At 27.8% G+C, this 13,302-nt stretch overlaps 1 protein-coding gene across 50 annotated transcripts in view; it reads right to left on the reverse strand.

Moving 5' to 3' along the window:
• Nucleotides 1-13,302, reverse strand: part of bent (projectin protein bent) — a 97,059-nt gene that overhangs the window by 59,138 nt on the left and 24,619 nt on the right. For 15 of the 50 annotated variants that reach the window (XM_087403740.1, XM_087403691.1, XM_087403633.1 and 12 more), the window contains 47 exons: nt 13,207-13,224; nt 12,448-12,495; nt 12,267-12,311; nt 12,123-12,161; nt 11,918-11,977; nt 11,780-11,836; nt 11,598-11,645; nt 11,346-11,414; nt 10,734-10,784; nt 10,587-10,643; nt 10,450-10,506; nt 10,327-10,383; nt 10,154-10,210; nt 9,973-10,029; nt 9,739-9,891; nt 9,387-9,533; nt 9,272-9,325; nt 9,039-9,179; nt 8,918-8,968; nt 8,659-8,808; nt 8,535-8,588; nt 8,379-8,441; nt 8,246-8,299; nt 8,056-8,175; nt 7,758-7,814; nt 7,549-7,629; nt 7,399-7,461; nt 7,224-7,280; nt 7,081-7,137; nt 6,951-7,001; nt 6,786-6,860; nt 6,490-6,537; nt 6,329-6,382; nt 6,202-6,255; nt 5,819-5,878; nt 5,275-5,328; nt 5,029-5,061; nt 4,737-4,775; nt 4,578-4,607; nt 4,423-4,461; nt 3,726-3,764; nt 3,077-3,124; nt 2,921-2,962; nt 2,671-2,715; nt 2,219-2,365; nt 1,396-1,581; nt 1,139-1,153 (listed from right to left, as the gene is read on the reverse strand). In XM_087403740.1, the coding sequence (XP_087259866.1) occupies nt 1,139-1,153; nt 1,396-1,581; nt 2,219-2,365; nt 2,671-2,715; nt 2,921-2,962; nt 3,077-3,124; nt 3,726-3,764; nt 4,423-4,461; nt 4,578-4,607; nt 4,737-4,775; nt 5,029-5,061; nt 5,275-5,328; nt 5,819-5,878; nt 6,202-6,255; nt 6,329-6,382; nt 6,490-6,537; nt 6,786-6,860; nt 6,951-7,001; nt 7,081-7,137; nt 7,224-7,280; nt 7,399-7,461; nt 7,549-7,629; nt 7,758-7,814; nt 8,056-8,175; nt 8,246-8,299; nt 8,379-8,441; nt 8,535-8,588; nt 8,659-8,808; nt 8,918-8,968; nt 9,039-9,179; nt 9,272-9,325; nt 9,387-9,533; nt 9,739-9,891; nt 9,973-10,029; nt 10,154-10,210; nt 10,327-10,383; nt 10,450-10,506; nt 10,587-10,643; nt 10,734-10,784; nt 11,346-11,414; nt 11,598-11,645; nt 11,780-11,836; nt 11,918-11,977; nt 12,123-12,161; nt 12,267-12,311; nt 12,448-12,495; nt 13,207-13,224 (3,081 nt within the window). The remainder of the gene's footprint in view (nt 1-1,138; nt 1,154-1,395; nt 1,582-2,218; nt 2,366-2,670; nt 2,716-2,920; nt 2,963-3,076; nt 3,125-3,725; nt 3,765-4,422; nt 4,462-4,577; nt 4,608-4,736; nt 4,776-5,028; nt 5,062-5,274; nt 5,329-5,818; nt 5,879-6,201; nt 6,256-6,328; nt 6,383-6,489; nt 6,538-6,785; nt 6,861-6,950; nt 7,002-7,080; nt 7,138-7,223; nt 7,281-7,398; nt 7,462-7,548; nt 7,630-7,757; nt 7,815-8,055; nt 8,176-8,245; nt 8,300-8,378; nt 8,442-8,534; nt 8,589-8,658; nt 8,809-8,917; nt 8,969-9,038; nt 9,180-9,271; nt 9,326-9,386; nt 9,534-9,738; nt 9,892-9,972; nt 10,030-10,153; nt 10,211-10,326; nt 10,384-10,449; nt 10,507-10,586; nt 10,644-10,733; nt 10,785-11,345; nt 11,415-11,597; nt 11,646-11,779; nt 11,837-11,917; nt 11,978-12,122; nt 12,162-12,266; nt 12,312-12,447; nt 12,496-13,206; nt 13,225-13,302) is intronic. The other 35 variants (XM_087403739.1, XM_087403728.1, XM_087403706.1 and 32 more) reach the window with 31 other exon arrangements.

The following is a 13,302-nucleotide window of genomic DNA, read 5'->3' on the forward strand; positions in this document are numbered from 1 at the left end:
TAATAACAAGTCATTACTTGATAGCGATCCAAAACGATGACTTTATCAGCCGAGATATCGAAGTATCAGAATTTGTTAACACGTTAATTTAATACGGTCGCGCACGTAGGGCGATTACGACTGACCCTGCAATTCGAATCCGAGTTGCTATTGGGTCAGTCGTAATAAGGCCGAAAATAGCGATCGACGTTTTCCCCATCCTCGTTCACGACGATGACGACGACGACGACGACGAAGACGAGAAACCGATTTCAAGGGGATGATATACGAGCATTTATTCGCTAAAATAGTTCTGTCGCGGGCGCAACGTCGCGCGATGCACAGAAAGCATTCATCGCTTGCCAAGGCAAGATTCGACCTGGCTGATTATTACCCCTTTCCATTTCTTCCCCTGCCCCCTTCCCTATCCATTCGCAACGCATTAATTGCGATTGTGCAGGTAGCACGAAGATATTTATGGCACTGCGTTCTCGACAAGAACAGAAAATATAAGGTCGATTCTCATGTCGAAATATCATTTTGCCGTAGTTTTGGAAGAGATTGCTTTAATTCCTAATCTAAAAGATTATTAACTGAACTGTTACACGGACTGCTTATTTCGAAAATAATTCGATTTTACACTCAAATAAATGTAAGTATAAAATTAATATAAACTAAACAGTCAAAATAGTAAGAGCGTTCTCGGATATCCCGAGTAATTCTACAGTTTAATAAAACATTAGATGTAATTATTACATTTAATAAAATTAAAAGGAGTAACAAAGCATATACATAAATAAAATAATAAATAATATATTATACATCATATAAAATTTTATGACCTTTTTGTTATTTGCATCTGTGCACGGAACATCTCGCATAAATATTATATTTTTAGATATATACGGTTCTTTAAAAATTTACCGTCCTTCCAAGCTTACAAAATAAGTGACGTGAGTTTATATCTCGGCTATAATTAAACCGTCAGTAAATCGGGCGTAAAAATTAATTATCCTGAACCGCGTATCGCAAGGCTCGATCAAAACATCCTTGAGTAACGTGGCATTTCCAAAATTAGCAAAATTCCTCGCGCGAACGAGTTTGGCAATTTGGCAAATTCATATTTTACCTTCATTATTAATAAGCGACAATTGCTTACCTTAGAATCGAATTTCTGCACGGCAACATGAAAACAAAAAACATATAATTAGTGGAAAATTTAATTGACATTTAATTAAATTTATATATTACTAGATCTTTTCTATAAATCTCTACAAATTTTTTATGAACTAATAATAAAATATATTTTTCAATATATCTTTATAAATGTTTAAATTATTTTTTATTTCTTTTATTATTCTAACATAATGATTATAAAATATCGTTTATATACAGAGATTTTAACTACTTCCTTACCTGTGTGACCGGTCTTTCGAGTTTCGTTTTATCGCGAGGAACAAAGTCGCCAAAATCAAATTCTTCAGGTTTCTCCAGGACAGCCCTTTCATAATCCGGAATCTCCGGGAGCTCGTAACTTGCGTCCTTCGCTGCCTTCGTTGCCTTTACCTTCTTTGCATCGACCTTTTCCATCTTTTCAGTTTTCTGCATTACAAATAATAAATGATATAAGATTAAAAAGAAATTTGCAAGAAGATAAACATTATTACGTGTCAGACATGGTGCTGGTTTAATCCTTGTACAAATCTCTGATAACAAGGAAAAATGAGTATCAGAGATAACCTTGTGAGAATAGAGCGAAAAGATGTGCGAAGACAGAGAGGATTAAAAGAAAGAAGAAATATCAATCTCTTAAAAGAGATTTCTATGCGTTTCTTATTAACATAAACGTTATTAACATAAATAAAATTAATCACAGAAGAGTTAGAATATATCGAAGAAAGATGAGTGCAACGTAGAATTTAGAAATGTGCTGCAATATATAAACATGTGTAGAATATAAATATTATTCAGAGAGAAAATAAGTTTAGACAGAGAATGTTTAATTAATTTTACTTGTATTAAGAACATAGAGTGAGAGAAATATCTTTAAGTATATATATATATACATATATATATATATAGAGAAAAAAGAATGCGCACAAGTATATTTCGGCGCTGTTTAATAATTAGAAAACGAAATTAGAATTGCTGTAAATTGAAATTTAGCAGTTTAAAAACACAGAATGCGAGACATAGAAATTGTGCAACAAGATCGCGTTGATCCCTTTTGCAGGGCTACCTTGAGATCCCTGCCATTTTCAGCCTGTTGAGGCTGTTTCGGATCCTTCGTAACTGGTTTAAGCTGAATCCCCTGAAAGCTTTCGGTTTTTACTTCCTGTTTTGGTGGTAAACGGGATTTCGGTTTGGTCTCGATGATATTCTTCGGCTGTATTAATATATCGTTGTTAGGAGAAAAGCTTCATGTCAAGTATATAAATATGTTCGCTTTGCGGTATATCAAAACCAAATTTTAAAAAGCAAGGAATGCACAAAACTAAGTTAATCTAATACTATTCATTCAACGATACTAAATTAAATCTCATAATATTTAATTGAATATTAAATCAAACTTTTCTTTAATACTAATTTCTTAACTTAATTTCGTTATTGTTTTTACATCTACTAACTGTGTAATATTAAACATTACTTTAAACGGTTAATCGTGAAATGTGATGAGAGAAATAAAATTACCTTAAGCTCGACTTTTTCTTGAATTTTCTTCTCCTCCTCGAGTTGCTGAAATAAATAAAAATTGAATATTAGCAATATACATATATCTATATCTTTTTTTCTACAATTGTATAAAACATTTTAGAAATACTTAATAAAGAGAAAATTGAATTTTTTTCTTTTTCTTAATAATATTAAGTTAGACTCAAAAAATATGCGTGTGTATTAGAGACTCTATATTAATATTTTTTATTATAAAAATTATAATTACTTTGACGGACTTCAGACCTTTCTTAGTGATCTCTTCTTCTTTCTGCAAATAGAAATATAAAAGTTAAACTCTTTCTTTATAAAATTTGTATCCTGTTTTATAAAAATATCAATGTTAGATTGTATGTATATTGTGTATGTGTTTTATCAAATGTACCTTCGGTTCTACTGGTTTAGATGTAAGTTTCGTTGCAGGTTCCTCTTTCTACAAATAGCAAAATTTGTTTCAATTCAATGCTCTGTAAATTTCTTTTTAATAATAATAATTTAATTTCTTAAAAATTAATTATATTATATTTTATATTATATTAATTTCTGAATGTTTAAATAATTCTGTTATAAATTAATGTATACAAAATAAAAAATTTTCTTCTAGAATACTCATAATGTTCTGCTTTTGTTAATATGTATTTTAGTAAAAAACCTAACAATAAACTATATTAGAAGATCATTAATTATTGTTTAAAGACATAAAAGATAAAAATCTTTTAATTTTATTACAAAACACTAAACAATTTTTGAGATTTACGTTTTTTGAATTAGTATATCCGCAATACTTTTAGTATTTTTAATATTCAAAGCTTTTAATATTTTTTGTGTTTCTAAAATTTTCAAAATAAAAGTTTTAGTTTTGATATAATAAGCATTTGATGTATCTTTAATTTATTTGGTTTAACCGTCGGTGTTTCCTAAAAATATACGAGTACTTAATAATATCATTTTAATTTTTAATTTTTTTAATTTTTAATATTGTATTTTATATGTATTTTATATTTTGTTAACTTGTACAAGTATGTTTTGTTTACCTTGACTTCCCCTGGTTTAGCTTTAGGCTTTTCTTCAACCTAAAAGTATTTTTACAATTATAATATTTATGTGTAAAATATACATAAAAACTTAAAAAGTATACCTACACAATAAAATAAATATACATGATTATAAAAAAAGATTGTGAAAAAGTATATCGTATACCTCGTCTTACCCTTTAAATATGATATCAATTCTGTTTAATTTTTATGTAAAATGATAATTGCAAAAGTAATACTTCAAGCTAAATTTTTCATCTAATTATCTTTATTTGTTTTGTTATTCTTCCGAATGTATGATGTATATGATGTTGTCAAAAATAGTGTACAAATGTACGTGTACCTTTACATCTTCCTCTTTAATTTTAGATTCTTCCTAAAAGTGTATATGTAAAGTAAAACATTGTACATTTTTCATCGCAATGATATAGTTTCACTGCATTTTAAAAGCCTAATTATTGAACCTAATTATTGAGTTTTTCTTCTAAATAATACAACACTTTTTATACCTGTATTTCGCTCGATTTAGACTTCGCCTTTGGCGCTTTCTAAAAGTGTGTGATTGATGTTTAAATAGTGTCTTTTAAAATATCATATTTATTTACTATATATAATTTATGCATTTTTTTCTTTTGTAAACCGCGAGCTAGACTTGCATAAATATATATTGCTGCAAGATAATCAGATCTAAATATACCTTTACTTCCTCTAGTTTAGGTTTAGCTTTCGCTTCCTCCTAAAAGTGTATATGTAAATTTAAGTGTTAATGTCTTATTTTTCATATCAATAGGCTGTAATATAGTTGAACCGATTATTAAAATAATAAAATGTGTTATAAAGTATTTTGTGTACCTTTGGTTCGTCTGATTTGAACTTGGCTTCCTAAAAGTGTACGAGTAGTATTTAATAGTGTTCCTCATTTATCATCCCTTTTTAATTTATTGTATTCTTTTTCTCTATTATGAAAGTGTATATTGTTACAAGATATGTACAGTATATGTGTAAGTATACCTTTACTTCCTCTGCTTTAGGTTTGGCTTTTGGTTCCATCTAAAAATGTTCAAAACATATGTTTGAAAATGTAAAAAATGTTTTAAAGTTACATATTTACGGCATATGGTTAATGCAGGTGCTCATTTTTCATAATGTGGCGTGATATTAGAAAAGAGCAATATATTTTATATATTATGCTTTATCTATTGCTGTGCATGTACATATCTTAGCTGTAAATCTCTGCAGTGTTAATCGTGAGCGAAGAAATTGTTATATATATAGAAAATGATAATAGTGTTATTTTATATACCTTCGCCTCTCCCGGTTTAGGCTTGACTTCCGCCTAAAATGTAGTAATAATGTTTTTTAAATTCGTGTTTTTAAAATATAAATTTAATACTTTATATTGTATTTTATCCTACGGTGACTGAATGTAATTGTAAGGAAAGTAAAATATTTATTTAAAATATTTATGTTAATAAAAAATTAATCACATGTTGAAAATTTTATATGTTCTTTAATTGTATTTTTTTGTTTATTATAATTATATTTTTACCTTCGGGGTTTCTAGTTTTCCGGGAGTTTTTGGTTTTGTAGTCGGTTCCTCTTTCTAAAAGATATTTATATACTGTAAGATTTATATGTTGTAAAAGTATATTTCTGTTTAAAAATGTGTAAACTGTGTAAAAGATATATGAATAGTAAATAGATATATTGTAATTAATAAATATATGTATATAAATACATTATCATTCTACGCTATTTTATTCTTATAGCACAGAATTTGCAGCAATATCGTTGAAAAATCTCTACAATATTGCTGCAACATGCAATATTGCAGCAATGTTGCTGCAACTTTTGTGCAACTTTATGCTGTAAGGATTAAAATAAAATATTACATGAAACAAATATGCATATTAATGTTAGTGACAATTAAAAGCATGTAGCACAATGCAAAAATTAATAACAAATATTTATAATTAATATGCGTACAAATAATCATATATTGTTTTGTTTTCTATACGGAGATATAACATTCATCTTTTGTATGTTTATAATTGTGATATGTGATAATATATTATTAACATATAATTGTATACCTTAGATTCATCCGCGGATTTAGGTTTTTTCTTCTTTGGTTTCAATACTGGTTCTTGGTCCTGGACAATATTTATAATCAACAAAATCATAGAAATTTAGAAGAAGAGCAAGAAGATGAAAAGCAGCAAGAGAAAAAGGAAACACTTATCATAAAAAGATGATAAGAGAAAGTGTTCCGTAACAATAGTTAGCGAAAGATGTCAATACACATTTGCGAAGACACATTAGACAGCTTCAATTATAATATTATAGTATAGAGAAAATGGAGAATTTTTTGCATCTAAGATTACAAAGAGACTGAAGAGTTATGCGACCAGAAAATTATGCGATCAGTGGAAAGTCAATGATTAGCACTGACAAGAAATGAGGATCGTTTTTATACCTCGGATCCTTCCGTTGATTTAGTCGACGATTTACGTCTTGTGGACACCTTTTTCTACAATTGCAAAAATATAATAAAACCGAAAGAAAATAACAATGTTGTGTGAAGTACAATTTTTGTATTATACCTTGGGCACTTCTTCCTTGTCAAGTGTAGAGTTTATAATAGTAATGTCTTTGGTCTAAAATGAAAAAAATGAAAAAAATTATATTATTCAAATTTACTGTGTATAATTTATTGTGTATTGTATGTATTTGAATGCATGCGACTGTATGTGTGAGAATATACCTCTTTGGGTTTAATCTCGCTTTTTTCGTATTCAGGTATATCGCCCTCCTAAAAACATTAAAGAATAAGATCTGTCCGAAAAGTTCATTTCTGTTTTTCTTAGTTCTCTCGCGAATGGATAAAATATATAATTAAATTTGTTTTATGTAGACGTCAAATATTATTAATAAAATTAATTAAAATATTAAATATATAAAAGTAATATCTAAATATTAAAAATTAATTTTTTAACTAATATAATATAAGTTTAAGTGTCGATTGTTATGAATGTATGAATATGGAATATACGTATATACCCTGGATTCTTTAAATTTGCTTATGCTGTCCTTAGATTTGGATGCAAGTTTAGGCGCAGATGTGAATGCAAGTTCCTGCGAGATTTTAAAAGCCGTCATATACCAAATTAGGTATGATTTTCGAATAATGTAAATATGAGTACTTGTAAATTTAATAATGTATACCTCTATTTTAACTCCATTTTTATACGGTGCAACTTTGGAAACTCGCAAATCCTAAAATATATCGATATTACAATTTACTTTGTAAACAAAAGTAAAAATAAATGCAGTGCCAATTGCAATTTGCATATACCTCCAATTTTTTGATTGGTTTAGGCGCGTCGTCCTCGATTCTCGAAGCCCAAATATCCTACGATCGCGTGTTATTTTATTACATTAATCAAAAGTATAATATAATAAAAAAAATATAATGCATTGTGAATGTGTATTCTGTACCTCAATATCATCATCGGATTCGTGCGTTTGTGATTTAACAGTAGGTAATAAAACATCCTAAAAATTAAAAAATAAATCGTTGTTTCTTCAGTATATCTATATATTTTGCATGTAATATTAATTTCTATCTAACAATCTGCCTCACAAATGTATGTATGTGTGTGTATATGTGTACCTTATCGGATGTAATAAAATTTCGTTCGTGCTCGATAGATTTTGGCGGATTTGCCCATACATCCTAAAATAATATATCGATTTAAAAATAAATAAAATAATAGTTTTATTGTCCGCCATAAGATTATAAATATTTATTATCGTAACTAACATAATTATAATGCGTGTAGTAAGTTTTGACATTTCGGTCTAGTGGAAGTTTGTGAGATGTGTCAGTGGAGCATACGGTATCCTAAAATAACAGCATATACCATTTACCAAGCTGTTTTATATAAATGTAAGACCCGAAAGTGTGAGCTGTGTGAAGTGAAATGTAGTGAAGAGAAACAAAATGTTTTATGTATTCATATATTCATGTACCTCATTATGTGCAACGCGTTTATCGTCATGTCCTTTCGATTTCGGCACCAATTTGTCCTAAAATTTTAAGAATGTATTTTAACGTATTCTATTATATTTTTAGACAAAGAAGAGATAAATTTAACTTTATTTCGCGTATTATATTTTTATTTATTATATATAATTTTCCTAAAATTAATTCTGTTGCCTTTTATCAGTTTACTATCATTATTATTATCCTTTTATTAAAAAATATAAATGGATAAAACTAAATTCTTTTTTAAATTATAATTAGATATTATCTTGTCTTATTATCTACCTCATCATTTGGCTTGGACTTGATATCACGTACTTTTATTTTGTCCAAAGCTATTTTATCTCCTTCAGTTTGATCGTCAGATTTCGATACGCGTCTTTTAGTTTTAATTTCCGGTGTATCCTATAATAATAATAATTTTTAATTTGCTATTTTATAAATTTACTCAAATATGCGCGAAATGTTAGTGTACCTCATCTGTTTTGTGTGGTTTATTTTCACGTTCCCTTCGTTTGGACGAAATATCCTAAAAGTCAGCATTAAAAAAATATGTAAAAAATCTGTATAATACGATGCGTAAGTGTACTCTGCAATGCGTAACGTACATGTACCTCGATTTTTTCGACAGATTGACGACGAGACGATTTGTCTTTAAATTTCGGTAAATCCTAAAACAATATTATAATTAAAATATTACATATATTTTCTCTTAAATAAATTCACATTAATTGTGTACTTAATTAATATACTAATTTGCATACTTTGACATATATCTTAGAATCAGTATCATGTTTTTTCGGTTTGGTCCAAACATCCTACACAGTATTAATATTTTAAAAATAAAATTTACTTCTAAAAAATGCATATGATATAAGTGTTGTATACCCCAATTTTTTCATCAAATTTGTGTGGACGTATTTTGTGAATAGATGTGTCATGTGTTTTCTCTCTCTGTTCTGACACTTCGTCAGGTTTTTGTGATTGTAGTTTAGCTGTAGGTGTATCGCATAAAAGTGTCTTAACTTTTGGTATGTCCTAAAATATTATTTAACATGTTATTACTATTTTCTTTATTCTTACTCAATTAATTGTATATATGTGATAATTAATAATTATATTTTATATAATTATTAACTATACATACTTTAGATTTCTTTGAATCGACAACGGATTCTTTCGGCTTAGTCGATGTATCCTAAAAAAATATTATTTCGAAAGTGTGTAACATATACTTCATAAATTATGTGATGATATTTATTATATACCTCAATTTTTTCTTGCGAATGTATTTTATAAGTAGGTGTGTCATAAAAAAATATTTTATCTTTTGAAACATCATCGTATTTATGCGCAAGTGTTTTACTCGTAGGTATATCATGCAAACGTGTTTTCTCTTTCGGAACATCCTAAAATAACGTTTAAAATTTTATAGTCACTTCTAAAAAGATTTTATTATATTTATGAATAATATTTATAATTTAAATATGTATACGCCTACTTTTTCATGCTTTTTGGGAGAGTCATTATCGCGTTCTTTACTCGCCCAAATATTCTAAAAATAGTAATATATTAAAGATATGTAATTTATGTTGCTTCGCAATAATATTATATACCTCAATTTCATCATCAGATTTTTTCGGATGTATTTTATGTATTGATGTGTTATGAGAAAGTGTTTTATCTTTTGAATTATCATCGTATTTATGCGATAGTACTTTATTTGTAGATATATCATGTGGTTTTTTCTCTTTCAGAATATCCTAAAATAACATATTTAAAATTTTACTCTTTTAAAGAAATTCGAACTGTTCGCGAATAATTTCTGTAATTTAAATGTATTTGCATATTTTGTCACACTTTTTAAAGTCAATATCGTATTCTTTACTCGTCCAAATATTCTAAAAATATTGATGATTTAAAGATATATACTACATGCCTAGCCATTATACAATAAATGTTCTGTACCTCAATCTCTTTATCTGATTTCTGTGGATGTGTCTTATTTGCGATGGTGTCATGTAATATTTTATCTTTTGGTTTGTCTTCATCTGATTTTTGACGTGAATGTGTTGTATCTGACGGTATATGAGGTTTGTGTGTTTTATCTGTTGACGTATCCTAAAATAAAAAAATATGTTCGAAATATTATGTTCTTTTAAGCTAAAATGTATTGAATTTTCATGTAACATATTTGCATACTCTGTACGGCATAGATTCATTATCACGTTCTCCCGGATTGTGAATACTCCAAACATCCTAAAATGAATACCGTCGATAAAATACGCAATATTCGTAAAACGTTTAATTATCGTTATAACATCATTGATATGTGTATGCATGTGTGTTTATACATGTATGCACGATATAATTTTTTATATACCTCACGTTCATCATCCGAATCGCGGACGCGTGGCTTAATTGCAGCTTGAGGTGCAACCTAAAAAGTTTACTTTTTGTGTAATTCTTCTTGTTGCAAATATCATAAATTTTTTCGATTTTAAGAAAACTACATTTTGTTAAATACAGTCAGTATATATAACGCGAGATATGTACCTTCGGTTTACGGTCAGTTTCATGAACGAAAGAAGTTGCCCTGGACTTCGTAGTTTCCTACAACGTTTCATATGTATATCGCGTCTTAAGATGCATAAACATAACAAAAAATACGTCACGTACCTCATAATGTCTTATCGATTTACTACCGCGCTCTGTCGGTTTAGACGACCAAACGTCCTAAAATTAAATGTAACGTGTATGCTGACCTAATGAACGATATACGATTGAAAGTAGGTATTGTGTTTATGTCTATGTACCTGAATCTCTTCGTCGAATTTATATGTGTGTGGCTTGATTTTCGCTGTGAGTGTGTTCTAAAAAAAATAGTTATCTTGTTACAAAGTACAAAAAAATGATATAAAATAAAATAAAATAATTAGAGTAATTAAAATGTGTAAGTGTACCTCATCTTCAATCATTCGCGAAATGGCTCTTGGCCTGAATGCGGATACATCCTGCAATGATGCGAGATAAAATGTTCTCTTATATTTCTTTGGAAAAAATCTACGATTTTACCCAAATATATATCACACAAAATAAAAAAATCCAACGTTACCTATTATTTCTGATTCTATACTATCTTTAATTAAATTCTTATTAATTGTAAAATTTTACAGAGAGCATAATTTTTGTATTTTAAGTAAAAATTATAATTTTCTTTTTATTGTAAAATTATTTGCACATTGAAAGCTTTCAAAGTCAAATCTACGGATAAAATTATTTTCAAAGACTACTTAAAAAAAAACAAAAGTCAATTATATAATTTATATTAACACAAGCTGATTTTGCCAAACAGTAAAATTACATCAAGCTCTTAATCAAATAGAAAATAATTTATTTCTATAAAATATTAAAACTCCTTCTTATGTCGATTTTGAGAAGGTGACATTCACTCACGTGTACTTACTTTGTTCTGCTAAAAATTATGATAGTACAACTAATCAATTAATTAATAACAAAATATTTTGTTAGCACATTGTGTAACTAGTTAAAAACAGCAATATATTCTTTCTTACCTTTTCAGTCGTTTTCTTCTTTTCTATAATAGAAGATCGTCTGCTTTCTATCTTGACTTCTTCTTCGGTCTAAGATATGTAAAACAAATTAAAATTTGATTGACGTAAGTCAATAATAAAATATTTTAATTTATGTTATTTTATTCTGATTCGTAGAGTTTAAATTTTTTTTCAATATATCAATTTTGTAAAATTAATTGTAACTGTTTTTTTGGCAATGTTTGTGTGTGAAATGTGTATATGTATGTGTACCTTCTGTATAGAAAGACGTCGTGGTGTCGCAGTGCCATCATCCATTATCTATACGATAATAGTAAAAAATAAAAATAATTTGTATTTTACATAGTACTTGCATCTAATGGTGCAGAATAAATTTACCAGACTCGTAGCTCTTAAAATATTTACGAAATTTAGTATCACAACATCATATATACCTTCTCATCAGTCTTGATGATCGAACTACGACGACTCTCTGTCTTAAGTTCTTCCACCTGAGATATAACAAGTTATATATAAAATCTATTTTTCTAACTGATTAAAAAAATACATATATAATACATAAATACCCTTACCTTGATTGATTCCTTGCGAGTCACCGTTTTCTCAGGTTTAGGCGTAGTTTCTCGAGATATCTAAATATAAATAATATTAAATACATATGTCCAAATTAATTTAATACATTAATTTAATGAATACTTAAAATAATAATATGCTATATGATTACTTGATTAGTACATAAAATAAGATATGAAAATAGAACAACTGAATTATGCATACCTCTTTGGATCCGGGTTCTTTCTTTTTTATAATCTTTTTCTAAAAAAGAGTTAAGATTTAAAGATAGATTTAAAGAAGAAAAAAGGTCAAAAAATAAATTATTGAAAAAATATAAATTAAATGTATAAGAATAATTGTGCTCACCTTTTCTTCTTCCTTTTTGTCTTCAATTTTCTCGGCGGCTTTCTTCTATAAATTGAAAGAAAAATAGAGATATGAAATTAAGTATAGACTAACTAAATAGATTATTTGTTATATCGTCTTAATTACAATATTTATTTTTATTTACATTTTTAATAAGAAATACATTTTACATTATTCTTACCTTAATAGATTTCCTTTCTTCAACATTATTCACAATTTCTTCGTCCTTCTACATATGTAAAAAAATAAAATAATATTAGCAAAATATTTCCTCTATTTAATTTAGGATACATAATAATCAAAAACACAACAGAGATATGGTTGCATCATATTAAAATAATTTAAGATGATGTTCACATTTAATAAGCAATAAATATCTCTGATGCTCGTGTTTGAACAAAATTTTTCACGCACAAACACACAATATAAACATACAAAGAAAAAACCACATGCAAGAGTTTGTATAATGACATAAAGAATTAAACTTTAAAGCAGAATTGGATTTAAAGGAACCAGCTTCTGGGACTCGGAAAAAAATATGGCATCTGAAAAAGCATTTGGAAAACTTGCGTTTTTTATGCGAAGAAAAATTAATATTAAGGCGATTGTTTAAGCGTGCGCAAGAGATCATTCGAAGAAACTTATCAGATAAGCTGAGATTAAGTGGATGCTGCGAAAAATAAAATAATATAAGCAAATTTATTTAGCGTAAAAATGATGAATATTAATCGCATAAAGATAATTTTGTAAGATAAAATCTCATCGAAAGAAAACTGAAAACAATTTATTGCGATTTATAAATATGTCGTTTCGCAGATTGGCCAAAATATTTTGCCAAAGCCTCAACCTTCAGAGCACAGTGGTATTTATTCAAGCGAATCAAAGTTGCTTTTCGAGCGCATACATTACCGAAATCCAATTTTTGATATTTTATGCTCACCTGTAAGATCTCCATTTTCTGAAACAGAATACGTCAAAACCATTATTTTTCTTTCATATATTTTAAATATTAAACTTAGAATTATCTTTTCTACAA

This window comes from Acromyrmex echinatior, chromosome 1 (genome assembly GCF_024713525.1).
Source record: "Acromyrmex echinatior isolate Ae372 chromosome 1, ASM2471352v2, whole genome shotgun sequence".
Classification (NCBI taxonomy): domain Eukaryota; kingdom Metazoa; phylum Arthropoda; class Insecta; order Hymenoptera; family Formicidae; genus Acromyrmex; species Acromyrmex echinatior.